This window comes from Lepisosteus oculatus, chromosome 7 (genome assembly GCF_040954835.1).
Source record: "Lepisosteus oculatus isolate fLepOcu1 chromosome 7, fLepOcu1.hap2, whole genome shotgun sequence".
Lineage (NCBI taxonomy): Eukaryota > Metazoa > Chordata > Actinopteri > Semionotiformes > Lepisosteidae > Lepisosteus > Lepisosteus oculatus.
The window spans coordinates 44,597,558-44,625,556 of NC_090702.1; the positions used below are offsets into that span (position 1 = coordinate 44,597,558).

Consider the following 27,999-nt stretch of genomic DNA (forward strand, 5'->3'; position numbering starts at 1 on the left):
TCACCTTTACAACTATCAACATCTATGAAAAGGAGAAAGATCCGCCCTTATTTTCTCCCTTACCAATGGCATTTGGCAGGGAGAGCATTGCATGTAGGAGAGACCCCCCTCGGCTAAAGCAGTATCAGTTCTCTCTGCTCACATCCTCTATCCCCTATGAGTGCTCTCTCCCTTACAACTGCTACATGCCTAGTCCTCTCCAGGACTCATGCACAGAACAGCACACCGGCCATATTGTCCTGCCATCTGCACCATCACAGACACAAAGGAATGCACAGTTAGCAGCTTATTGATCTCATCCAGCTCTTTCGGGGTTTCAATGACACGACTGGGCAGCTTGTTCCAGATTTCTACAACTCTTTGTGCAAAGTAATACAAACTAAGTCAGGGTATAGGTTTCAACAACACGGCTGTATATTGTAGCTTACTCCCCACTCCTATAATTGTTTCAATGAAATGCATGTGTTTAGAATCATTTTTGAGTCTCTCCTACATGGAAGACTCTTTCCGTCAGGATCAATGCCATTGGTAAGGGAGAGAATCAGGGCGGATCTTTCTCCTTTTCATAGAGCTTGCTAGTTGTAAAGGTGAAGTGTGGGCAGATGCTGTTTACCCCTCATCCAGGGGCAGCCAATCTTACAGTAGTTATCAAAGTGATCTGCAGCACCCAACAAAAAACAATGCAATGTTTCCATGCTGCAATCCAAGGAAAATACCTTGAATAAGAATAAGATATGATGTGACCATATTTCTTGTTTTCTCATCTCGGGTTTGCTGCTGCATGTAATGTAAAAAATGCAACCGATGAGGAATACATTTTATGAGAAAGAAATCATATGACTGCATTTTCCACTCCGATTGTTTTTAAAGTAATGGGCTCTGGAAAAGATGCTGTCTACAGATTTTACATACGTTAAGATGCCAGGCTGAAAAATTGATTGATCCTGTTAGGGTCTATGCCATTCACATTTAATTACAATCCAATCTACAATCTTCTATTGTCTAGCTTGGCTTTGTTTGTGAATGATCCTCCTGAAGATGCTGAAGGTGCACTTTGACCTCAAATGGATCTTAAGTGGAAGTTTTTAGAAAGAAAAGATAATTGGATCAGCTGTGCAAAAGGGGTAGATTCTGTTCAATTTCTACTTAATTTCTATCGTATTGTCTCTTGAAGATAGATTATCTAAACAGATGCAGAATGACTTAAATTAAAGCGCATAAGGGTTTAACAACAATAATAAAGATGATGATGCTAACAAAAAAGACTTAAAGGTTATTTCAGCTATTCCACCCAGTACAGGCAGAAGAAACTGAAATGGCTGCGATAGTTAGTGACAGCTTTTGTACTCATTCTTTCAGAACAGTCTTTGCTAGAGGGAATACTTGTATTGATCTAGTCTTTTTGAACAAGAAAAGATTATACCCTCCCTGCCACACTTCAAGAAATGGCTGGCTGAGATTCTTGGATCAATTAGCTACTAGCAACCAAATAAGATGGAAGAGCTTTCTCTTCTCTGTAACACTCCTTGTGTTTATCATGATTTGAGGATGCAGCAAAGACCTTGGTTTTTGTAACTTATTGTCCTTTCGCTGTTTCTCAACTTATAGTACTCTTTAATTTTTTACTTCTTACAGATTACAACATAATTTTGTATTAATTTTGAAAGTGCTGCTTATGCTATATACTGCACCTATTTCTTTGAAGACCAAACTAAATGTTGATTGATGTGCTTGTCTGGTTTAAGTCTATTGTCTGAATTTTGAAGAGGAATTCCTTGCAATCCAGCAGGTGATTCTCGAAATATTCGGCAGTGAAGGGAAATGAATTAATGTAAAACCTGTAGGTTGAATCAACTCAGTAATTAAAAATCATCGGTTTGTATTTAGCTTAATGTTGCATTGAGAGAGTTTGATTTACAGTAATGTAGGGATGCCTTATTTTGCTTTATTTCATCTTTCCTACATATAACCAAAAATTACACTTGGTAATTTTGATGTTTAATTGACAGTCCAAATAACATAGATTCAGATTAAGAATGAGGCAAAAATAAACCACAAAGTCTGTGTTATTTTCTTGAACACTGTTTTCATTGTCCGGTTTTAGAATAAGACTCTGAAAAGTACAAAACAACAGATTAGTTTTTTTAAGAAAGCAAACTAAACACTAGATGTGACAGTTACTAATATGCCTCAGATATGCCAAAACTAGTAGGATTTATAACATTATGCAAAATAATTTTGTTGACCGAAGCGATATAAAACAAGCTGACTTACTTAAGGAAACAAGTAAAGGAGTGAAAGTTAAGGAAGCTTTCTGCAATAAGATAGGATGCTATACATTATTGTTCACTGTGATGTTCCATTACTGTCAGGGACAAAGTTAAGCATGTTATGGAAAATAGTATCCAGTTCTGGCAATACAGTAGAGAAAGCCACATTTTAAATCATTAATGCAATAGTCAATAACAAATTTAATGAGCTGTTATATTATGTGCCTTTTCATGTGCAGTATGTAGATGGATCATTCTTAACTCCGTACAGAATAGACAGTATTGTATTGATTTTAGTAAGAAGGTCATCTATACAACCAGTATATAAAAGCCATTGCTCTAAGCAGGAGACAAGGTATATACATTTTATTTGATTATCGAAGCACTAGAAATGAACATATTGACTGTATGACGATAATGCTGATTATTTTGGATGCATTTGTTTTGTTACATTTGTGAGTTACAGTACCAGGAAACCTCCGTGGGTATGTGCAAAAATCAGCACATAACAAAAATACTATATTCTTAATAAATGCATTATTATTTAAAATACATTTTAAAGTAGGTACATGAAAGAAAAAACATTAATTTGATATGCCTTTATGGGACATAATGTAGAACAAAATTACAGTGATACACAAACAGGACTGTATATACAGAGTTCAGGTATACAATCATATTTTTTCAGCCTTCTAAATTTTAATTAAAATTGTAATATTTGCATTCGATTACATTACACCACTGCTTGCTGTCATTAATGACTTCATTTTTCTGGAAGGTCTGTGCACTGTTTTGATTTTATTATGTGTGCTTCATGTGTTGACTGCTCATTATTTGCTATAAGGATGTAATAAAAAATAACTTTGCAGAAATGAACATGCTGCATAATGTGTCTCAGACTTCTTGAAGTATAATCTTTGGTGCATGTCACTGACAAAGGGCAGCAGATTAGGAGGAGTGGCAGTATATGCAAAGGAATGTGATAAGAACTTCTAAATTTAAGATAGACAAAGTGCTACACATAAAAAATACATGATCTATGAATTACAAGATTGCCTGATTGTGTCTGTTTCAATTATTACAAAGATTACCCACAATATTATTTTTTCCTTCCTTGGAACCAGTCACTCTATATTTAGAAATTTCTCATGGGAAATTTCTGAAGGATCGTAGATTAGCTCAGATAATGGTAAAGGATCCCAAATATAATCCTGTTTATCCCAAATTCAGAATGACTTCAGACTTTTCTAATTTGTAAATACTGTATACGTATTTATAATGTCTCATTCCAAAATCCTGTGTGATGAGACTGCAGAATAAAACAGAGATAAATTTATTTGAGAGATAAACATAGTGATATTCAGTGAATTCCGAAAGCTTCTCACATTTCACCAATATTATTCTATGTCATTCATTGCTCTTGTTGAACTAAAACAAAGTAAATGTGAGTGCAAAGTAAACTGAATTATGGGAACAAAAAGTTTTTATTTTGTTGCATAGTTGAGAAGCCATAAAAAAATGCTGGATCTCCATCTATGCTCAATTATAGTCCACACCATAACACCTCCACCTCCAAACTGGTTTATTTGAACAACACATGGATGGTATCTTTCCTTCCCTTCTGCCTACTGTTGTGCCTGAACAGATTGAGCCATGACTCATCACCGAAAATTACACTGTAGCAGTTTCTGATGGAATGTCTTCATTCCAAGGTAGGGGCTTGATGTTTCATGATGGCACGATGGCGCTGTGGTTAGCATTACTGCCTTACAGCACTGGGGCCCTGGGTTAAATTCCTGGGCTGCTATTTGAGTGGAGTTTGTGTGATGTCCCTGTGTTCGTGTGGGTTTCCTCCCACAATCCAAAGACATAATGGTAGGTTAATTGGCTTCTGAGAAAACCTGCTCTAGTGTGTCTGTGTGTGCCCTGCAATGGACAGGGGTTCTGTCCAGGGTGTATCCTGCCTTGTGCCTGTTACTTTCTAGGATACACTCTGGGTGCCCCTCACCCCTGTATTGGATGAAGGGGTTAGTCAGTGATAAACTCTATTTTATGTAGTGCCTTTAAAAATGGCTTCTCAAAGCCACTTTACTGAGAGAACTTTACTGAAAAAGAAATACACAATGAGAGGAGACAGCAGAATTACACAATTACAGTTAGGGTTTGGAATACAGGAGGAAAGCAAAGGGGCAGACACAGAACCAGTTAAATCAAGGCCCTTCTGAAGAAGATTTTGAGTCTTGATTTGAAAGTGCTCAGGGAAGGTGACACGCTGATATCCTTAAGGATAAAATTCCAGATCATTGGAGCGCAACAGTAGAAAGCCCTGTCAACCGTTGAGTGTAGACAGGCTTGGGGGATGGATGGGAGACCAGATTAATTAAATTAAAACAGGTTGCGAGATGGGGAATAGGACGATAGTAATTCAGAGAGGTACTGAAGTGTCAAGACATACTGAGCCCTATAGGTAAGCAAGAGGATTTTGAAGTCCACGTGAAACCTGAGAGGAAGTCAGTGCAAGGATTCTAGGATAGGCGTGTGATCATTTGCACTAGACATGGACAGGATTCTGACTGCCGAATGTATGTCTCGATGCCTAGACGTACTGCACTTTGTTCAATATGTATTTAGATACCCCAGCAAGTAGAACATTACAGTAATCAATCTGGGAGAAGACGTAAGTGTTGACCAGCTTTATAGCAACAGGTAGCAACAACATAGGACGTAATCTGGCAATATCTCTGAGGTGGAAGAGTGGTGTTTTGACAATATATTGCACATGTAGGTCAAACGTCAAGCCTGTGTCAACTATCAACCCCAAGTTCTTCGATTTAGACTGAAATTCACGTAGAGTACCATCCACAGATAGGGTAACTGCATGGGCTTTACATAGTTGATGAGGCATGCTGAGAAGCATGGCTTCTGTCTTGTCACAGTTTAAATGAAGAAGTGTTTTTAGTCATCCATGTTTTTATGTCAGAGATGCAATGAGACAGATCTGGGACAACCACTTCAAGGTCAGGTTTAGTATGGACGTAGATTCGAGTGAAGTGGAAGAATGTGTACAAGTGGTCCTTGGTTTCTTCATCCTGGAACTGCCATTTCATTGTAAGAAGGCTGTCCTGGGCATGTTGACACCTAACTGTCTCTGCCACAGTTCAGGACGCAAAGAGATGTTGATCTGGGAGATGAATTGGTTAGGTACAGTAATCTTTTACAGAGGTAGTGGCCACTCTGGTGCCTGGTCATGAGTTGAAACCATCTGGATTTATCACAGCTGCCAACATGATATCATCCACATGTGCACAAGAGCTGGCCGCATAAAAGCCTTTCACAAAAGGTGACATCACACCCTTCAATCTGAGATGGTGTAGAATTCCTCTGCAGTAGGAGACCTGGTCTTTTGGTGTAGCAAACTCTGAAGCTGCCAGCCCTCATGACTGAATTCCAGCACGGGCAGAGTGGTACTATACTCCTCACATTGGTGCCAAGACACAGATTTTGCACACTGATATATTATAATAGTAACTCCTTACACTTACAGTATATAACACTTTTCTGGACACTGCACTCAAAGCGCTACACAGGTAATGGGGACTCCCCTCCACCACCAATGTGTAGCACCACCTGGATGATGCGACGGCAGCCATAGTGCGCCAGTACACTCACCACACACCAGCTATCAGTGGGGTAGAGAACAGAGTGATTCATAGACAGGGATTATTAGGAGGCCACGAGTGGTAAAAGCCAATGGTAAATCTGGCCAGGAAGCAGAGAAAACACCCTGGGATGTTTAATGACCTCAATTTTACAGTATGTGTTATTCTTTTACAGTATAGATTCCCCGTCACTACACTGGGGCATTAGGAACAACAGAGACCGAAGAGTGAGCACCTCCTACTTGCCCCACTAACACCTATATATATATATTCACCCTGTAACTCACAACTGGCAACCCACTGAAGCTAAGCAAGTGTGAGCCTGGTCAGTACCTGGATGGGAGACCTCCTGGGAAAAACTAAGGTTTTTGCTGGAAGAGGTGTTAGTGGGGCCAGCAGGGCGCTCACCCTGCAGCTCTTGTGGGTCCTAATGCCCCAGTGTAGAGACGTAAAACCAAGGTCCTGACTCTCTGTGGTCATTAAAAATCCCAGGGTATTTCTCGAAAAGAGTAGGGGTGCAACCCCGGCATCCTGGCCAAATGTCCCCATCGGCCTAACAATCCCCCTCTGTGAATTGGCTTCATCACTCTGCTCTCCTCCCCACTGATAGCTGGTGTGTGGTGAGCGTTCTGGTGCACTATGGCTGCCGTCGCATCAACCAGGTGGATGCTGCACATTGGTGGTGGTGGAGAGGAGTCCCCATTACCTGTAAAGCGCTTTGAGTGGAGTGTCCAGAAAAAGCGCTATATAAATGTAAGCAATTATTATTATTATTACCTCTTCCAGCAGCAACCTTAGTTTTTCCCGGGAGGTCTCTGTTGCCTTCCCAGCTGAAATGTATTCCTCCTGCTGTGTTGAATAAATAGGAAACTAGAATGTGAAAGGAGCAGATTCCTGTAGAAAACCGCCTCTGGAGCAAAGGAACCTGGTATCGCCTCAAGAATCCAATGCACGCTGAGTTGTAGCACAGACTCACAAATTTAATTTCTCAAGTACACAGCACATTCAGAAGTCTGACGTTTTTCTGGGGTTCTTCTGACAGTGATAATCTTTTAATTAGCTTGCACATCATCACTGAAGCATTTGCATGGAGTTGAAGTCTCAGTCATTAAGTTAAGCTCAGTCGATCATGACATCAAATGGTCTTAAAGAAGCATGAGCAGTTTTTTACATGGAGTGTATTTTTTAGAAATGTATGTGTCGGCCACATACTTAACCTGAAAATTTAAGCCAGGATAATTAGATTTATATTAAGGGTGAGACAGAGTAAACTATCCAAAAAGCGAGTTAAACTGTTTTAATATAACTGCAAAAACCTATAATACATGTTTTTAAATAAAATTGTTTAAAAATATGTTTTAGGAAAAATAAATACATAATGATGCATTTAGCTTTAATACACTATACAAGATGACAGAAATACAATGGACAAACCCAAAAACTACTAGTGTAGTATATATTTTTTTCTGTGCAGTGGAGCAGGGATACATTACTTCTGAACATTTATAGGTGCAAAAACACGTTTTTTTCTACCACTTTAACAGCGAGGGGCTAACATTCTGATTTATTTTATCTTAAGAAAGCATCTCTCAAGTGCTTACCCTTACAGCTCCAGTAACTTGTGTAATCTGTCATGTATCCATTATTTGACAGTTGGGTTTAGAAAGCCACAAAAATCTTATTCAAGGCACCAGTAATGACAGCCTTTTCTATTCTGCTGTAATTCAACCCGGCACAGAGTGACATCCTACTGTGGTAATTTCACTAGATCAGTTCTCTCTTGTGCTGCCTGCTGTAAAACAACCTTTTTTTCCCTAAGAGTGGACTTTAAATCATATACGCATGATAAAAAAACAGGCACAACAGCATTCATAATTTTTAATGGAAACCTTACCATTTTTACTTATAAGCTTCAGGCATTCATTTGGTCCATCCACAGTAATTTAGCCACAAAATCTATTGCAGTTAAATCAGGGTTTTAGGCAGTCTACAGGAAATAAAAATATTTGTATGTGTATGGATCTAATTTTTTGTTACAACACGGTTGGATACAGCCGCGTCAGTGGTGATTGGTCAGAACCCAAGAGCAAGAGTCCAGAGAGTGGCAGAAACTCCCAAAAAGACCTCCCTGGTTGGGGCTCTGGTACTCCAGTAAGGGGGTAAAGTGAAGTAATAATAGAATAATAGATCACTGGACACTGGCGCTTAATCAGCCCAGGCTGGTCAGTAATGAAAGAGAATTCAGCAAACGTGACAGTCCGAAGAGAACCCGGCTATCAGCAACCCAGGAGGAAAAAGGATAAAAGACAGTCATTGCCCAATTCAGCCAAACACTCAGAATCAGGGAGCCTCGGCTTCTGTCTGGGGGATTGCCCTTTTAATTAGTCTGTGGCGCATGCAGACGGACAGGCAGACTAAAGCAGAAAAAAATAAAGGGAAAAAACAAATAATAAATATCTGGCTGGCAGAGCAAGAATTGTCCCATCTGATCAGCAAGGGAACGGAAGAGGTAAGGTGCAACAGTCTGAGCGGAGACCAGCTCACTGCATCCCTGGCGAAAAAAGGGAAAGGCTGGCATGGCACAGCGCCAGTCCGTGTTCGAAGGGCCCAACTCAACTCCTCGATTGGAATCGGGGAGCCTCGGCTTTGGGACAGAACCTACTGCTGAGCTCCGTGAAAAAGGGGGAGTGCACAGGTCTGGAGGGCAGCCCTCTTGAGTAGCCAGGGATGCAGGCCGGCAGGCTAAAACAAAGTAACAACAAAAAACCCGGGAACAGAAAATCGACAAACACCGCATACAGGGCAAAAACACGTTCAACATTCTGTCATCGTGCCAGGGGTGACTTCCCAAGAAAAGCCAAGTATTCGTACGCGGATGTTGGAAAGGCATACCGCTGAATGACCTACTCACAGGCACGGATGTCGGAGGTGGCATCCCTCAACAAGAATAGAAGAGCCAGTTCAACATTCAATCACGGATGCCGGGAATGACAACCCGAGGAAAGGCAGGTATTCGTACGCGGATGTTGGGAAGGCATACCACTGAATGACCTGCTCACAGGTACGGATGTCGGGAGTGACATCTCGTGATTAGACTAGGAGAACTGAAAAAAAAAGGCTCAAAGCGATGTGGGAAAACAAAAACCGCTGCTCGTGGGGTCAAAGTACGGCTCAGCATTATGTCACAGATGTCGGTAAGGCATGCTGTGGAAAGGCAGGAGAGCAAAAGACCATATGCGTAGCAGCAAAACGGGGTTAGCCCGGGCTCAGCAGGTCAGACGATGTCGGGCAGAAACCTATGCCCTCAGGCCGCGGAAGAGACGACCTGGTGCTAGGGGGGTCTCAAGACATCAGAACCATCAATGTTGAGCCAGGAGGAAAGGGTGAACCGGAAATATATAGCCCCACGCAAAGATAAACCAGAAGGACAAGCAAAGCACAGGGAAACAAGGAACAGGACAGAGTAGGAGCGCCCTCTAGCTGTAGGGGGCGTGACAATGACATTCGTTCAGTCAAATTAAATTTCTCACTGGCTAAATGTAGACCTGAAACAATTATCTACTGGAACTTTTAGACTTCAAATAAGCCATGATATTAAAATGTCATTTTATTGGGGAATTTATTTGGCTGATGCTTTTATTTCGAGGAAATTCTATTTTTGTTCATTTATGCACCAGCTAGATAATTGTACACTTTGAATTAGTTCACAATGTCTTTCACTAATGGGTATTGTTAAAGTTAAAATGGAATAACCCACTTAATCTAAGTTTAAAATAAAAACAAGCTGCCAAACTCATTGCACAGAAAGATCACCATTAAACTTCTCCTCGGTTTATTGCAAAGGTGTACTGGCATAATATCTCCCATGAATGTCTGGAAAAACTGCTGCATCTCAAAATGCGCAAAAGTACCACTGCAAGAATGGGCAACCTTTTTTTTTTCCCGCATAGTTTCATAGGAAATTAATATTGCTAAGGAGAACATTGATACCTTTGAAATATGATACTGCTGAAGACTCCACACCTCTTTGATGGCAAAAATATATTTTTGTCTTAGAAAGCAGACCCACTGGCTGGAAAACAGCAGACACAAACTTATATTCTTTAATCACTTCAGGTTTTGAAATGTGAACAGAAAATTATTGTGGTTAGAACGGTGGTGAGAAATCGAAGGAGGAAAGGACCATGAGGAGACAGATTAATGGTGTGTAACAAATCACTGGGAGGTCTGCTTCTCAGCACCTGAAGCTCGTGATGGATCAAGAAAGCTTCCAAAAAAATTGTGCATTCAGTTGACAATATTCAGGGATGAATAAATTGACTTTAGATTATTATATCTGCAGTACACAGCCATAATTATCCAGAAAGATACATCCATTACCAGAGGACTTCCTTTTCTAACCAATTATACAAGTTTTGCTTTTGGTCACGGACATGGAAAATAAATAAATGCTCATTTTTTGTTCTTTCTGCCAACTAGACATATTTATCTAAATCTCTTCATTCAAAGATTCAAAATCTCTTCAAGAGTGAGACATTTAATGCTTCATATACAGTACCTAAAACACACTACATGTAAGAAATACTATAGTAAGGTTTTTTATACTGTACATTTGAAATATCTGAAACAAAGTCTGAGACAGAACACAATAATATTTATAAATCTGAAAGGTTAACTGCCTCTTGTTTTATAATAATAATTAATAATAATTGCTTACACTTATATAGCACTTTTCTGGACACTCCACTCAAAGCGCTTCACAGGTAATGTTGACTCCCCCCCACCACCACCAATGTGCAGCAATGTCCACCTGGATGATGCGACAGGCAGCCATTGTGCGCCAGAACACTCCCCACACATCAGCTATCAGTGGGGAGAAGAGCAGAGCAATGAAGCCAATTCATAGATGGGGATTATTAGGAGGCCATGATTGGTAAGGGCCAAAATGAAATGTGGCCACGACGCTGTTGTTACGTCCCTTTTCTTTTCAAGAAACGCCCTGGGATTTTTATTGACCACAGAGAGTTAGGACCTCGGTTTTACATCTCATCCTAAGGATGGCGCCTGTTTACAGTATAATGTCCCCGTCACTATACTGGGGCATTAGGACCCACATGGACCACAGGGTGAGTGCCCCCTGCTGGCCTCACTAACACATCTTCCAGCAGCAACCTTAGTTTTTCCCAGGAGGTCTGCCATCCAGGTACTGACCAGGCTTTATAATATATATTTCTCTGTTGTTATTACTCCTGTTTTTATTATTATACACAGATGGGTGAATGGATAGATATACCGTGGTAAAACATAATTATATAGCCCACATGGTGGGCATTAGAAAGGCAGATCAAGTGTATAGAATGTAATTTCTTTCATTTTAAATTTACTATTGAAAGATGAACAGGAAATTCAACTTCATAACAAAAGGGGAAGATTATGCAGTACACATAAAATGAAAATAACAATCCAAAAAGAGTTTACTTTTTCTTATTTGGGCACCTTTACATTTGAATGTTCTGTTTGTATGCAAACATCTTTTACAGCTTGGAGTCTTTCTTTTTGTTTTCTGAAACCAGTTCCCAGCATCTCCCCAAAGATTAGTTTGCCAGTTCTTCAACACATGCACCTCCTGCAGTAAGTCTTGGTTTTCTCTTTGCAATAGCCTTTAGGCCAATCATTCTGCCCTTTGATAGGATTCAAGTCTGGGAATTAAGAAGGCCAGCATTACTGTATTTTGGCAGAAATTCTTTTAGCTAACTGGGCAGAGTGCTTAGGGTCTTTAGACTGCTTGAATACAAACTTTCTTCCTTCTAAAAGTTCTGGATTTTTTTGCACCGTTCACTGAACCTTCTACAATACAAGGGCTCTGAGAGCCTAAGGAAGTATGAATGGCCCATGCCATCACAAAACCTCCACCATACCATCTCATAACCTCTACCATTTTTACTTCTAGGCATTAGAACACCTTCACAAGAGCTGAAGATGCAAAAGAGTCGAAAGCCACGAGTCAAAAAGTCAAAGATCAAGAGACAAACTCCACTCAGACCACTGAAACGAGGTCTCTAGACATTCATTTGTTAAGGTACTGTAGCTGCTCACTCGTGAATATCTTGACCATCTTTTCTCTACGTTTGTGTCATATCTCTTGCCGGGGAATTATTTATTTTCCTCATTTTGCAGAAATCTGGTGTTTTCTCTGCACCTGCAATTGGTTACAGCAGTGCTTTTCCCCCACTCTTTGGTGTACAGTAGCTAGAAGAGATCCTTGGATTTCATTTCTAACACTTCTTTAAGTATTGTTTAGTATTACATTTAGTATACATGGTCAAGGGTAAATGGTGCGCTTTCTGCTTCCCTTGGCCTGTGACTGTTGAGAAACAGTCATTAGAGAATACAGCCTGGGCTCGTCCAGGCCTGCAGGAGTGTTGGTGGCTCTGGGGGATTGCAACAGTCTGTTCAGGCAGCAGGTTCCTTGTTGCTTTAAAATTGCAAGATGGCATAGTCAGCCACCTAGCAAGGTACCTAGCATATAGTTACTAGCAAAGGAACAAGTAATAGGTTTAATCCATACTGAAAAAAAGAAGAAAGAGAACACAACGTTTCGGCCGTGGAGCCTTCTTCAGGTGTGCATTGTCCACACCTGAAGAAGGCTCCACGGCTGAAACGTTGTGTTCTCTTTCTTCTTTTTTCAGCATGGAATAAACCTATTACTTGTTCCTTTGCAGCCTACGCATGCTGACGCAGCTACCCACCTGAACTACTATAGTTACTAGCATATGCATATATAGTTACTAGCACATGCATATTTAGTCATATATATAGTATATAGTATATGTAGTATATATATAGTATATGTAGTATATATATATAGTCATATAGGCATAGTCAGCCACCTAGCAAAGGTACCCACATATAGTTACTACTATATGGTGATATAAATTTGCCACCAGCTAGCCAATACTAGCTAACCTAATGATAGCCACTAGAAAATATACTGTTTCTTTAAAACACCTTTTTTCTGTTGGTGTTTTTTTTAACATTCTGAACTGGAAGGTACTAGTTGCAAGTAAATAACTACTGAAACTATTAAACTATATTACTAGTACCTAAAATCAGTGTTTGTAAGAAAAGCATTGCTCTGTAAAGTGTTAGTAATACTTAAAATTTTTGCAATACTTAATTTTTTCAAAACCATTGTTTAGAAATGCTATTCATTGTTGAACATATTCATGCTTACGGCTAGTCAACTTATAAAGTCAACAATGATCAAAACATAGAAGGATATGAATGTTGTAAATTGAATTAAAACTATGGAGAAATGCAATTATAGATTTAGTTTATATCTTTCATTTATTTATTATTAGGGGTGGTCAGGGATTTAAACAAATAATTGAAATATTGTGGATGCACGTCATATTTCTAGATTTGTGAGGGTTATTTAAAGATCCTGATTTGTTTATTAATGTTATGTATGAATGCTTTTTTTATTTGTTAATGGATTCATTGTTGTGTATTATGTGGTGTGTGTAGTCTTCTCCCTTCCTGCCAGCAAACTAAATTTCCCATCTAGGACAATAAAGGAAGCTAAGTATGGTTGTAGGCTCTCCTGTTGTATTCTGGACATACCCAATGGGAACACGAATGTAAATTGTTTTGTATATAAGAGTCAGACAAATAAATGAGTAATTGGTGTCTATATATGTGTGTCCCAGAATATGGTCTGAGACAAGACAAGTATTTTCTATTTTACACAAATAAATCTCCCTCCTTGCAAAAAATTTTCCTGCGAAAAAACTACATTTCCCACCATAACTTGCAAAGAAACACCTAAACTAGACATATCGGTGAAGAGCCCGCCTTCACCTTCAAGAGCACACTTGATTGGGTAAAGGTTTTTCCTCATTGGTTCTCTACCAGCAAGGTTGGTTGCTTTCCTGTGTTTGGGTGCAGCAGCTTCAAAGATGGCAGCAGATGCAGGAAAGTACAGAAGTGCAATGAGCAAAAGCAAAGACCCTTCGGGGTTACTCATCTCTGTGATCAGGTAGGGAAGATTTATCTTTATCAAACGCAAGAAATGCGGCGTCTTGTGTCGCTGGAAATAAAAATAAGACTGATCGTCTCTTGCTGGCCTGCAAGCACATCCTCATCCTGGTTCTACATACAGGAGTTGTACATGAAGATTCATGCTGTTTGTACAGTATATACACCTTTGCCAGAAGAGTATTAACGAAGTTCGAACACAGTGTCTTGGACTTAAATATGTATTCCACTGTAATTATGGTGCTGATTTCCTCCTGCTTGAAAGGGCATACGTCCTTTCCTGATATTTATAGTTCCGTTGTGTCATTTTGTCAACATTCACACAACTGCATTTCAATATGAAAGACAATCCTAAGTCTTACATTTCCATTGGCTGGGTTTTTCATTAGTTTGTTCACTAACTCAGTTGTCTTCCTGTTTTCGTGTTTTGTTTCTACTCTGTCTAAGGAGCGCCTTTCCCTTACATTTCACATCATTTGCTTAACACATATTCAACTGAAATAAACCTCTATAATTGTTAAGAAAGAAATATCAGTTACTTTTATACAATAAAAAGTCAATAAAAGAAGTCCACTAATAAAAAGTAATAGAAGATGTCTTTTCTGTCTCAGTAACAATTCCTAATGATTTGTCACCCTTACTGGGGGAAGTTTTGCAGATTGAAAGAGTTGTGTTTACAGCAATATAAGAATCACAGTTATCTTAGCTGTTTCATAATTCTGCAGCATGGATAGTATCAAATGCCTCTTAGATTTTGTGGTTACCTGTAACTGACAAGTATCAGTTGGATCTTCTGCCTTGTGTCATAAGAAAAGTTAAAGAGAAGGGGAGACTTTGGACCATCTGGCCCATTTGGTAGCTTGAAGCTTATTGAATGAAGAAATTCATCCAGCTGTTTCTTGAAGGAAGACAAGGCTCATCTGCATTCACCATTGTCCCCTGTTGTGACCATATTTATTTGGATGTCTTGTGAACTGTTTCAGAAAACACAAACTCAGGGCAGCTTATTGCCAAAATAGACATAGCATATTGAGGTACCAGAAACAAAAAAGAAGGGGCTCTGGAGAGCAGTGGCTACCTCAGTTAAGATGAGGCCAATGATCAGCTGACAATGTGGTCATCATGACCATAGTGGCCTACTGAAATCTAGCTGTAAGAAACTAGTGGTAATAACTGGTGGTTAAGTAAGAAGAATGTCTTTCTTCACCTGCCACAAGGGAGAGATATATGTACTGCTATTCCAACAATGCCTTAGCTGATAGATTCTGCTTTTCCAACACCTGTGATTAATGTTGCTATCAGGTTCGTTTTCACTGATCTTTTTTTAATGCGACTGTGCCCCTTAAATTCATATTTGTTGTTAGATCTGTCAGTATAACAGCTGACAGTTTGTTTGTTCCATGGTGAAAAGTGTATGTATCATTAAGAAAAAAAAAATGGCGTTTTTTCAATAATGCTCAGGTTTTCTTAAATGTATTCTTGTTGCTATGTATTTATAAGATGTGTCGAAGAAGGAAAGTTTTTGTTGTCGCCTGTTTTAAGCGTTAGTTTTGATCTGGGGTCAACATCTAAAAACAACAGTGTTCCGGCAGGGATGTAGTACAGAGGTGTGTTCACTGTTTTGTATAAAATGAATTCACTCTATCCAGCATTTAACATCATAGAGTAAGAAACTAATGATATTTATATTGATTTTCTCTTTTGTGCTTTTGATGTCTCCTGTGGAGCTTCAGTGAACCCATTTACCTGGTCAAATAAACTGAACTTTAGAATACATTTTCATTGTAGAAAACCAAGAGTGTATTACAAAATAGTCACAATACAAAATAGCTTGTATTTACAAAAATAGCTTGTATTGTAAAACATAAAATAGAGATGCACAATGTGAAATTCATTAGTTCAATGTGAAATTAGTTTTTTTAATTGCATGCTCATTTCATTGAACTTAATTTATTTTTTCATATATTGTGTGGCAGTTCTGTCACTTGTTTTGTTTGTTTGTAACTACAAAGACTGTGAAATGCACTAAAACGTGACTCTAAAAATGAAACAGATTCTGAGATTTGGTGTCTCAGAAGCAACTGGAGCACACAACACATTCAGTATCAGCATTGTTTATTATTATATTAGGTTTTGGTCTTTAAATGCCATGAAATTTACTTTTCCATTAATTAAGTTGCTTTGTTTTCAGGGACTTAGTTATTTTTACTGAGTACATATGCAATTGTTTGTGGTTTAGTGTAAGCTTGGGCTGGAAAATGATTTTGTTTCTTTTTCATTTCCCAAAACTCTTAATGCTTACCTTTATTGCAATGTTTTGAAGTCAGAACTACTGCAATGCAGGGTGGTGATTTGACACATGTTCTCTTATTGTTAAAGTGTATATGTAATAATATTAAATACAAAAATAAAATAATTTGTTCATATGGGTTTTACTAACGGGTTTATTGGCTTCTCAGAAAATTGGTCCTGGTGTGAGTGTGTAAGTCTCTGTCTGTGTGTGCCCTGCGATGGACTGGCGTCCTGTCTGTCCAGAGTGGACCGTGGCTTCTGTCCATTGCTTGCTGGGATAGGCTTTGGCTGTCTTGTGACCCTGAATTGGAAAAAGCAGTTGGAAAATGGATGGAGGGATGTGTGCCCATAGGAGAGGTGACTTTGTCACATGTTTTAATGAAGCGATAAAAACTGACATCCTCACGTAAAGGTTGGATTCTGCCTCTTGAAAGCCTTGAAGTAGAAATTGATCTGCAAAGGGGGCATTTTCTGGTTTGTGCCTCATTCTTAATGGGTTGAACTGTTCAAAGTAAGGCATGTACTGTAACATAAGAACTGGAAAGTTTTCTTTAATGAGCTGTAGGTGCGTCCAAGTTTCTGTGTTGCAGTTCAGGAGCATATTTTAATTTTTTTTTTCTTGAAAGGTTTCTCTTTCATTTTGGTGGAGCTTTCTAGCCATTAAGTTGCATCCAAGGGTGATGAAAAACAAATATGAGTGTGCTTGTGTTGGCAGATGTCTGCAGTGTTGTAACAACTTTACAGAGTTGACAGTGAATGTGTAAGATAAGGGTGATTGAAAATGAATGTGAATATGAACATGACAATAAATGATTGACAGCAGTAAATATAGTGCTCTCCTTAATTTATGTGGTCATTATTAATTTATTTTGTTTTCAGACCAATTGCCCATTTTTGCATTCTGTATTGCTCATTACTGCACTGGTGCTTCTCCGATTTGTAAAGCAAATGTTACACTGCTGTTGTCACCGGGCCTGCAGTTGCCCCTGAAAACTGTGTGCATTCTCATAATATTTATAGCCAGCATCCATATCACTCTACAACTAACAACTGGCAGCCCACTGCAGCTAAGCAGGTGTGAGCCTGGTCAGTACCTGGATGGGAGACTTCCTGGGAAAAACTAAGGTTGCTGCTGGAAGAGGTGTTAGGTGGGGCCAGCAGGGGGCGCTCACCCTAGCGACGGGGACACTATACTGTAAAAAGGTGCCGTCTTTCAGATGAGATGTAAAATCAAGGTCCTGACTCTCTGTGGTCATTAAAAATCCCAGGGCATTTCTCAAAAAGAGTAGGAGTGTTACCCCGGCGTCCTGGCCAAATTTCCCCCTGGCCTTTACCAATAATGACCTCCTAATAATCCCCATCTGTGAACTGGCTTCATCACTCTGCTATCCTCCCCACTGAGAGCTGGTGTGTGGGGAGCGTTCTGGCACACTATGGCTGCAGTCCCATCATCCCCATTACCTTAAAGCACTTTGAGTGGAGTGTCCAGAAAAGCACTATATAAGTGTAAGCAATTATTATTATAAATTATATCTTTAGCTCTTATCTTCAAAGTTCTGTATTTCTTCAGGGAATATGGGCATTTGTGCTCATTTGGCTATCTTTAAAGTTAACTTCAAGCCGCAGAGCTTTTCAAACATGGAGGGCACAGAGATTTGTAATGAGATCTAATGGGAAGCCGGCTATGTAAGCTTATTTTGTGGACACAGTTTTAAACTGTGACTGTTCCCGGCCTTTGCTTTCTGCAGGACACTGTCCAGAAGCGACGATGTTCAGGACCGAGAGACTGAAAAGGGCCGCCTGGAGGAGGCCTATGAGAAATGTGACCGGGATCTGGACGATCAGATTGTACAGCATTATACTGAGCTGACCACTGCCATTCGCACGTACCAGAGCATCACGGAGCGCATCACCAACTCGCGGAACAAAATCAAGCAGGTGGGTGCGGAGGTCTCCAGGTCTTTTCAGGTGTCACTTTTTTACAGTGTTGATGTAGTTTGGCCCTGAACCTTACTTGCCTTGTGTACCTGCAGCGTGACTAAATACTGTACCTGTTTTTGTGAAAGGCACTGTATCTAGATTTGTTCCTGAGCTGTCTATCACTTTGTGACATCTTGACTTTCATCTAAACTCTACAGATTTAGATACACAATACTGTATCTAGTATATGTATCGTTCTTCAAATTGAATAAGCCCATAGGAATGTATTTGATATATGACGGAGACACATTTTTGAACCCATGGCAGTGAGTTACTATTGTAATATAAAACAGATGGGGAAACCTGCAGAGTGTTAGGTTGGCTATTTTTTATATTATCGAGAATGTTCTTGATGAACAAATATCATCCTGTGACCTGTTACAAGCACAATGCTTTGAATTTTTTTCTTTAATTTGTCCCAGAAGTGCCTTGCCGGAATCTCGGGGAGTTTTCTGCGATCCCTTACGTCTGTTTTTGTTGTAAACCATTGCCTTTTGTTTAATTGGCACACAAATTGTGTTTCAAAATGTAATCGATGTCCTTACCCCTGTGCCCCGTTTTTGCAATGGGATACAGAAACTGATGGCAGCTGAAGGAGTTGTTAAATATTTCTGGCCCCTGCAAAAGAGTCATGTTGTGTTTTAGCCCACCATTTTTTTTGGCTTTATTTGATTGCCATTTCTTTAAAGTTTCTGATTTTTACATATACATAAGCCCAGTTTGTTTATTTTATTGAGTCGCAGTACTTACGTATTAAAATGATATGTTAGGGGTGTCCTGAGGGAAGTCCAGGTGGATGCTGCACATTGGTGGTGGTGGAGTGGAGTTCCCATTACCTGTAAAGCGCTTTGAGTGGAGTGTCCAGAAAAGCGCTATATAAGTGTAAGCAATTATTATAATTATTATTAAGTGAAACGATTCAAGTATGAAAGATTGCCATCCATTTTGCCACGTGGAATTTCTTTTTATGTCATGTATAGGTGGTAAAACAAAAGTATGCCTCGTTTAAACCCCATTCAAGGAGCAGCTGCTTCTAACTCTCATCGCCCAGTTTTTCCTAGCCATGTTCCGTACCTGACAAGCAAGGGTTGGGAAGGAAACGTCCAGTGCCCCACGTGCACGTGATTATCACTCCGCTCAAGGCTGCCTTAACAAAATGCGCCATCCTGCTCCAGAATCCCCCCTCAAGGCCGCGCTGTGTGTTCGCAGGTGAAGGAGAACCTGCTGTCCTGCAAGATGCTCCTGCACTGCAAACGGGACGAGCTGCGCAAGCTGTGGATCGAGGGGATGGAGCACAAGCACGTCCTCAATCTGCTGGATGAAATCGAGAACATTAAGCAAGTGCCGCAGAAACTGGAGTCCTGCATGTCCAGCAAGCACTACCTGCACGCCACAGACATGCTGGTATGAGTTTGTCTTGAAGTCTTGTAGCTGTATTGTATCCTGCTGCCTTTTCTGTGGACGATCCCTGACTTTGATAACATAGCTTAGGGACCTTACCCATCCCTAGGTATAAAGAAAGATTCTGGAGGGTCTTCGCTCTACTTTAGCGAATGAATCAAACTTCACACATAAGAGACTAGACAGAACTTTCACATGATGGCTTCCGCCATTTGTGCTCTTTACTACAACTTCCCTTGAGATTCAATGACCCTGGTCTACCTGATGCTACTCCCTTCCCACAGAGACACCCCATTTTATACAACCAACATTCCTATGAAAGTAATTTAATAAATAATGTAGTAATATAATAAATGTTCTCAGCTGTGCTATACCTGCCTGGTGTGCTGTATTTATTGTCTTTGAGACTCTGTGCATGGTGGCCTCTGTTGGTAGCTTCACATCAGTGCAGTGGTCTCTGCCACAGTGTCAAATATGAAGTTGCTGAAATTAAGGTGCATCTTGTTTCCTTACAAAAAAAGGCTTAGAGGCTTAATGGAGTAGTTTTGTCTTCATTTGATGAAGTCTCCATGTTTTTTTTCCCTCCAGTTTGAAAGCATGTTCCATTACTGTCTTAATTCCAATCCTGGTGTAGACAGCTTCCTTTTCTTGGTGCCAGAAGTGAAGCAGGAACTGTGTTGCAAATCGTATTTTACACCCTTAGTGTGCTTGTTTGCATGACTGCAGGACCTATGTTAGGACACTGACGCAGTGTGAAGTACCCTGACATTGTACTTTAGAGTTTGAGCATTGTATAAGATTTCTCTCTCATAGAAGTTTCCTATTTATCATTAAGTAGTCTACAGCATATATATAAAGTCTCAAATTCAGAAACAATGTTCCAGTGGTTTACTATTGTATTTTATATGTCACTTCTCTTTCCAACAAAGGTGTTTTATGTGGTATATGAGCTATGCTAAGACTCAGTAGTTTGGTTATTACTACATCTCATTTGTGGTTTGGTTACGGTAAAATACCTTCTTGCATGAATACAGTAGGACAGAGTTTGCAAGGCACAGTATTCTCACAACAGGCTATTTCCATCCAGTCAGCAAAAAGTATTGATCATGAATGCAGAGGTAACAGTGTTTCATTGTGGGGTCTCCTTTTTTAAAATAGGAGTTTGATTGTTTTTTAGAGAAAAAAAGTTGATTAGTGTTGCTTGCAGTGTAAAGAAGCTTGGTGTAGCCTTTGAATGGCCAGAAAACCAAGTGAAAATGAAATGACTGTTTTGCTGCGCTTTGTTTGTGTGGTAATGTCCCTGTCTTTCTTTGTTCATCAATAAAAACATTGATTTATAGCATTTCTCCTCACCCTGATTAATGCAGACACATTAAAACACATTCCAACTAACTGGATCACCCCCTTTTAATATTATCTTTGTATTCTGTTCAGATTAATTGAAGTAATTTTGCCAGTGATGCATACTTCAGATTTCTGCATTTAAATTGAAATTATAATTCCCCCATTGTCTTGATGCGATGGCAAAAGATGGCTTGTTACAGGTTTCATTATCACTCACAACACTCCAGCTGCTCTTTCTAATGCATAAAGATTAATTCTGGATAGAATTATTAATGCAACACTGGCAGATGATCTGTTTAGGAATGATGTGAAGTTTCAGTGGAATTAAAGAAGTGGGATGAAAGATTATTCTGATCTGCTGAAGATTATTGGATTTTAAATTTTTAATATCAGCTTTGGTTATAACATCTCGTATTCCTCCCCTGTTGTTACCGTAGTGAGATGTTTCCGTACCCATTACTGCCATGTTAGTGTAAACAGCAGTTGTCGTTGTGAACCCTGTGTTGGTTTGAGAAGTTCATCCTGGGGCCCCAGGGCCTTTGAGAATCTTAGGGCTGAAAAGCAGGTTACTTGAATGTAAGGTAAGTACCTCAACAACAAAGGTATCTGTGTGTACGTTATGGATATTTTAGGTATGTAGTATCGTTTTTATGCATAGAAGTCTTGTGCTTTCCATCACCAAATGGAAGAGCGTGAATCAAATTCGACCTTATTGTCATCCTCTTGAGAGGATCCTCTTGAGAGGACAGGACAATTGAGACACGTCTGGTCTGTAGCCACACTCTTGCTTCCCTTGAAATAATATTCCTCTTGCCCCATTGTACTGTGAATATTTAAAGCCAGAAGTAATTGATGGGATTTTGCTCTCTGGTTCTCGGCACTAGGGCTCATTGAGACACAAAGAGACCTAACCTATTTTTTGTTTTGTCGCGCTTCCTAATTTCTTGAAAGGTAACGTCCTCAGTTTGAACTTCCTGTGATATCCTGGCCATGTTGACTATAAGCTGGGGCACAACTGGGAATCGATATATTCTGTAAGGTTCCTTTTGTGTGTTTTACATAACTAGTGCTAGAATGACTTTTGAAAGAAGTTCTCAAGTAAGTGTTATTAACATTGGGCTTGTCTGTTTTAATTTTAAAAACAGCAGTAAATTGAGGTATTGAAGAAGAAAAGGCAGTCAGAGGTGTACTTAGAAGGCAGTTTCTAGTAAAATTGCACCCTTTTGTTAGTATGTAATGTGTGTGGAGACACGTAAACGATTTGTCTTTTTTAAAGCCCTTTGCCTGGTTTGAATCTCGTCTGTGCCATTAGGTGAGAGCGATGCAGGCCTTCCAAGGAGTGACACCTGTAATTGTCCAAATTGTGTACAGTTTAAAGTGAGCTGTGGTGTGCCCAGCTCAGCACCTGTGTTATCTGAATGCACACTTTCTCTGCTTGACGCATCAGTGCTGCTGTATGTGCTTCAGGTTTGCATTAAGGCACATGTATGTCTTTAGCACTTGTAGTAGTGAGCTTTATTGATGTGCAGCTCTTAAATTGGGGTAGATAAAGGAAAAATAATGATTGATTCCTAAATAGAAAAAAGGAACAATAAGTATGATTTGTCTTCTTTTTCTATCCTTTGTTAAATTGTTATTCAGCATTGCTGTTGCTTTCTGTGTGGACACACATTATGGACTAACGTGTACCTGTTGTACTCCTCAGAAAACTGCTACTAAGGTGTTAAGGATTCATTTTCTTAAGCTGTTTGATTTTAATTGTTTAACTTTTAATTGTGAATTTCACCACAGAAGCTTTGTTTGTGATTCACCCCAGTCTTTTTGCTGTATACTAAGATTCGATGCCAGAAGAGAAGATGTTTGCTTGGTGTGTTGATGCTGTTCTGAAAGCTGATATCCCCAGTCATATAAAGGCAAAGGGTATCTGAGAATATCCTGCTTTTTTATCTCTAGACTGATAACGAAGATAAATCGTGTGGGTCAAGTGTTCCTGATGTTTTGCTTGTTCGTTTTCTTTAAGTCCTCTGATACTATACAGAGGACATATACAGAATCCCCTTTAGCTCTGATTTAGTACAGGATTTTCAGAAACTTAATTTTGCCCTTGAGATATTTTTGTTTTAATCGCAGAGTCATTTTGTGTAAATATAGATGTTTTTCTGCTTAAGGCTTATCAGGTTGAATATTAATTATTATATATATGGTGCTGTTTCAATTTCTGTGAGCCTCCTCTGAGGAATTTTTTTCTATTGCTTGCTTGCTCTGCATCATAGAGTTATTTCCTCCTGGTATCGTCACTCCTGTTCTTGATTATTCCCTTATGTTTTTATGTCTTGCTCAGAATAACTGTAATTGCATTGCACAGCTGTCACTTAAAACACATTCTTAAGTGCTGATGTTCATCAGGACGCTGTTTGGAATAGTTGCTAAGAGGGAGTCCGTAATGAAAGGAGAGATTTACTGGGAAACTAACTCTCTACAAAATATAATGACAGAGTGGCCCACTCGAAAACACTTTTTTTTTCCTGATTCCTGTGCTCATCACTCAGTTTTTGTTTCCTTTTTACTGTTTTTAAGAGTTAAATGGTACCCACATGTGGCTGATGCAAGAAAAGACTTCATATTGCTGATTTGTTTGACTGCTGTAGTTTGCTACCATGCTAACCAGGCAATTGTCCCTTATCCTGTTTAGAGTAATACCTTTTCTGTTTTATATGCAGGGAACATTTTCTTCTAACGGTTATTCCAATAAACTTATCTAATTTATTTTATTCTATTAGCTCAGGGGTGATATATCGCATTAGTCTGTTACTGCTAATGCTGCCTCATTTGCATTGACATATACTTGACCTAGGACCTCAGCACTCTCTCTTAATGCACCAACAAGCACTGATCTCTCTCCAGAGCATTATCATTTGGCCATTAGCTTAACTAATAAAAACCATTCATTTAGTTTGATGAAGATTTATTAAATATAAACAAGTAATAGCTGAGGTGGTAATGAAAGTAGAGTGTGTCGTGTTTAATGATAGGAGTTGGGGGAGCGCAGTGGTGTGTGTCTTGTTATTTTATTGCTTAAATGCAGATGAGAAGGGCACTTGTAGAGGTTTCTCATTGTCGGTGTTATGTGAGATGTAAAGGGCATGCAGGGTTGGGTCCTCATACAATCCGAAACGGGGAGACATTGCTCTCGACTTGGCAGTCTCTCCTTTAATTGCTTCACACCTCTGCAGTCTGTCCTGAGGAGATGTGGAATAAACCGGTATCCTTGTGTGACATTGATCTAAATCCATTCTGAATCAGCTGAATAAGATAAGATCACTTTATTGGCCATATACAATTTCTTGTAATAGGAATTTGTCTTTTTTCACATACCCCAACTTGCTCTCCATGAGACACACAGACAGGGAGAGAAGCTTGGGCTCAGAGCGCAGGGTCAGCCATTTATATGGCACCCCTGGAGCAGTTGAGGTTAAGGGCCTCGCTCAGGGGCCCGACGGAGTAGGATTCCTCTGCCGGCCGCAGGATTTGAACCGGCAACCTTCCAGCCACAGGCGCAGGTCCTCAGCCACAGAGCCACCGCTTCACTCTGTGAAGTCTGCACCTTTTGAGGAGCAGAAAGCAATTAAACAGTCAAATTAAACATATAGGTGTAGTTTTTTAGTTTTTATTTAAAATTAATTCCCTTACTCGTGTGGTATTGCTTCTCTTTTAAGCATAATAGTTTCCTAGGTGCCTTATATGACTTTTTAAAGCTGATCATTATACAAGACCCTGAATTAAGGCTTTTCTTCTTTTGCTGCTTCAAATCTGGAAATTGACATTACTGTGACATGAGATACAGCGCTGCAGATATCTTACAGCAGCCGTTCCTTGTCCTGGCCCCCCAGTGTCTTCAGGTTTTCAATCTCACTGAGCCCACTGTAACTTAATTGAAAGCTTCATTAACTTAGCAATTTGCTTAATTTGACTGTTTAATTGATTTCTGCTCCTCAAAAGTTGCAGACTTCAAGTTACTTATTTCAGATGGCACATAACTTTCCCTTTCTGAATTTTTAGCATTTAAAAATTTAAAAAAGGCCCTTATTAATGACTAACTCAATTAAGGGTTCATTAAATAATCAAGAGCCCATGGAACGTTAACCATACGTCACTCAGCTCATGAAGACCGTAGTTGTAAACCTGAACTTGCAAGGATGTTATAATTATTGTATTACAGAAAAATGAGCAAAAACTGTGAAAAGAGCAGTTTTCTGGAAGTCATTGCATACAAATGTAAATGCAGAAAATGCAGGTGTGAACAATGTAATAATTTAATTAACCTGTCGGTTTTCCTGAGAACTAACTCAGATGTGATTCCGTTTATTTTTGGCAGGAAATTAATTAACAGAGCTTTTATACCATTGTAATGAAAGCATATAATGTCCAAAGAACCAGGTGTTAATCTATTAATTAAATTAAAATTAATTTATTGTAGGAATAAAGACTAAGCTCCCTTAAAATTGAAATGTAAAAGACTATTTTCCACCTGTCTATAAGTTGTGCGTTTCTTTTCGAGTTCGTGTTCTGAAGGCATTCATGAAGAATGCATACAGTTTGTGACAAGGAATCATAGTTTGTTTCTGTAAATGTTCAGAAATGTTAAGATTTTTCATCTACATAGCAATTCACACCCAGATAAAAGAAAACAAATTGGCTTGTGGCAGACAAGCAAGAAAGAATTCATTTTAACTGTCGTCTTCTGGTTTATGCAGTTAGCTTACTTACACTGTAATATTAACTGTAATTTTGTGGATTTTCTCTGTAATTGAGATATTTTAGTCAATGAAAACAAATATTTGCACACAAATGTGTGAACACTGGCAGATTGAAATTGCTATTAAATTAATAGTTTCATCATGCTATTCTGAAGGTGGTGATAGGAAGTTTAACTTGTGTGTATCCTAGGTCTCAGTAAAATGTACTGACCTATACATAGTGTGGTCATCTACAAAGTTCACCTGTTGATCTTTCCCTAAGTCAAAGAAAGTCATTAGCTGTTTCATTTCTGGTTTATGCACTCACCCATAAAGTGCAGTTCTGTTTTGTTGCAGGCTGACATTAGGAACATATTATCAGCTTTACACAGAAATGTCATTCATGTCATCGGCACCCAGAGGTGCAAAACCCATGAACCGTCTGTGTTCCATGTTGCCTTTTTAAAGGAAGACCAAGACCAAGAATCGCCGAACTGATGACTGTATGTGAAAGTAATCTTGGGGGCCTGAGTGGCTGAGTTTTTTTTCTTCTTAAGGTGTTGTAAAATCCAGCGCCAGAAATCTAAATTTTAGTTTGATTGACAGCTTTTCTTCTGATGGCTGTTTCTCCAGAAACTGTAGTATTATGAAAAATGATTTTTTTATGGCTGAGCAATTTTGGGACCCAGAAGATGATGGAAGTTAAAGCTTTAATACTGTTGCTAATAACTAATTGAATGACTGGTTTCTTCAGGGCATTAAAATGCTATATGCCTGACCCAGGCATGTAAATGACTTTTTTTCTTACATGTACCACTGAATGTTTTGCATGCCATGGACAGACGTCTAGAAGCCTGAGGCTATTTTGTAAGCACAGCTTCTGCATTGTGTGGTATATATTATTTGCACATACTGTAGTTATTGAATTTGCAATCTTATTAGGAGATTAATGATGATGTGATGTCATGCACCCCGTAAATGACATTTATGATATGCACAACAGGAAACATGCTTCAGCATAACTTAACCTTTTAATGAATTTACTAGTATTAGAATTTGTCAGCAGTGAAACACAAGCCAAGTGGACGTTAACGGGTACGTGCAGTAAAATCTGAGTACAGGAGGCACGTTTCAACACTGAGAGTGGTGGGAGTCTGCAGCCTCTTGTGTTACTGATGGGGGGTTCTCTGGTTTCTCTCAAGAAACAGCTGCTAATGATGATCCTGAGTTCACATACTGTAGTTACTAGCAACCAAATCACATAGTTGGGACAAAAACGTATTTCTTCTTAGCAGCTACCTCCACTGTCATTGTTAAGACATTTAGATCATTTTCAAGTTTTGTATTTTACATTCATTTTATATATATTATACTGTATGTCTGGATGTTAGGATGAATCTTGAAATCTGAAAAAATGTATTTGTATTTTATAAATACAATTGCAGATGTTAACATTTTGTCAAAGAGCTATCTTTAAACTTTAGTTTCAGTAGCATTAATTGGTTATATTGCTAGGACACAGAAATGTTTATGATTCAAGGGATGTTTATTCGGTGTTTGTCATCTTTTCTTTTGCTTTCAGAGTTATTCATATTAATAATGTGTTAAGGATGTGGGTGCTGGACCGTGCACTCTAACAGCCAATCAGAATGTAGAGTCTCAAATCCCTGTTAGCTATTTTGGATTAGGAATCGGTGACTTGTAAATATAATCCACTTACAAAAATCCAGATCTCAGTTGTTAATTATCATGTTATATGTGATAATTAAAAATGAAATCCTTTATAAATCAAATCCTTTACAGCGTGTACCTTGTAACATGAGAACTCATGCAGCACTGAGATTTAGATGGTAAATGAAAGAAATTAAGAATGTGTTTGCTAGTTAGCATTATATCGCTATCTAAAACTCATTACCAAGCTTGTACTGGTTGTCAGGCTTTATTATTATTTTTTACTGTTGCGTTCTGGAATATGTAGTGATGAGATTGCTTGGTTAATTAGAAGTAGTCTAATTCTTACAGAGTTTTTACTGAGTTTTTGAATTTTTGCTTGAATATTATTTTATATGTATTTCTTTGTATAGTATATATTTATGTAAGGCTGTCAAAATATCCGTCAACCCATCTATTATTAGGAAACTGCCTATTTCTGGTAAGGACCAATGTTCCTTCTAAGCTGTGCGAGTGTGAGCACACACAGGTTATGAAATCAGCACACACAGGAAATTAAACTGCGCACAAAAAATTAAACCCGGTCGTCAATTGAAAAATGGCTAAATT

The 27,999-nt window shown here is 39.0% G+C and overlaps 1 protein-coding gene across 2 annotated transcripts in view; it reads left to right on the forward strand.

The window, feature by feature from the left end:
• The first annotated feature begins 13,860 nt into the window (after positions 1 to 13,860).
• The window catches only part of exoc4 (exocyst complex component 4), a 218,359-nt gene continuing 204,220 nt past the window's right edge, over positions 13,861 to 27,999 (forward strand). For both annotated transcript variants that reach the window (XM_015352427.2, XM_006633281.3), the window contains exons 1-3: positions 13,861 to 13,967; positions 18,007 to 18,196; positions 19,448 to 19,642. In XM_015352427.2, the coding sequence (XP_015207913.1) occupies positions 13,888 to 13,967; positions 18,007 to 18,196; positions 19,448 to 19,642 (465 nt within the window). In that variant the 5' untranslated portion in view covers positions 13,861 to 13,887. The remainder of the gene's footprint in view (positions 13,968 to 18,006; positions 18,197 to 19,447; positions 19,643 to 27,999) is intronic.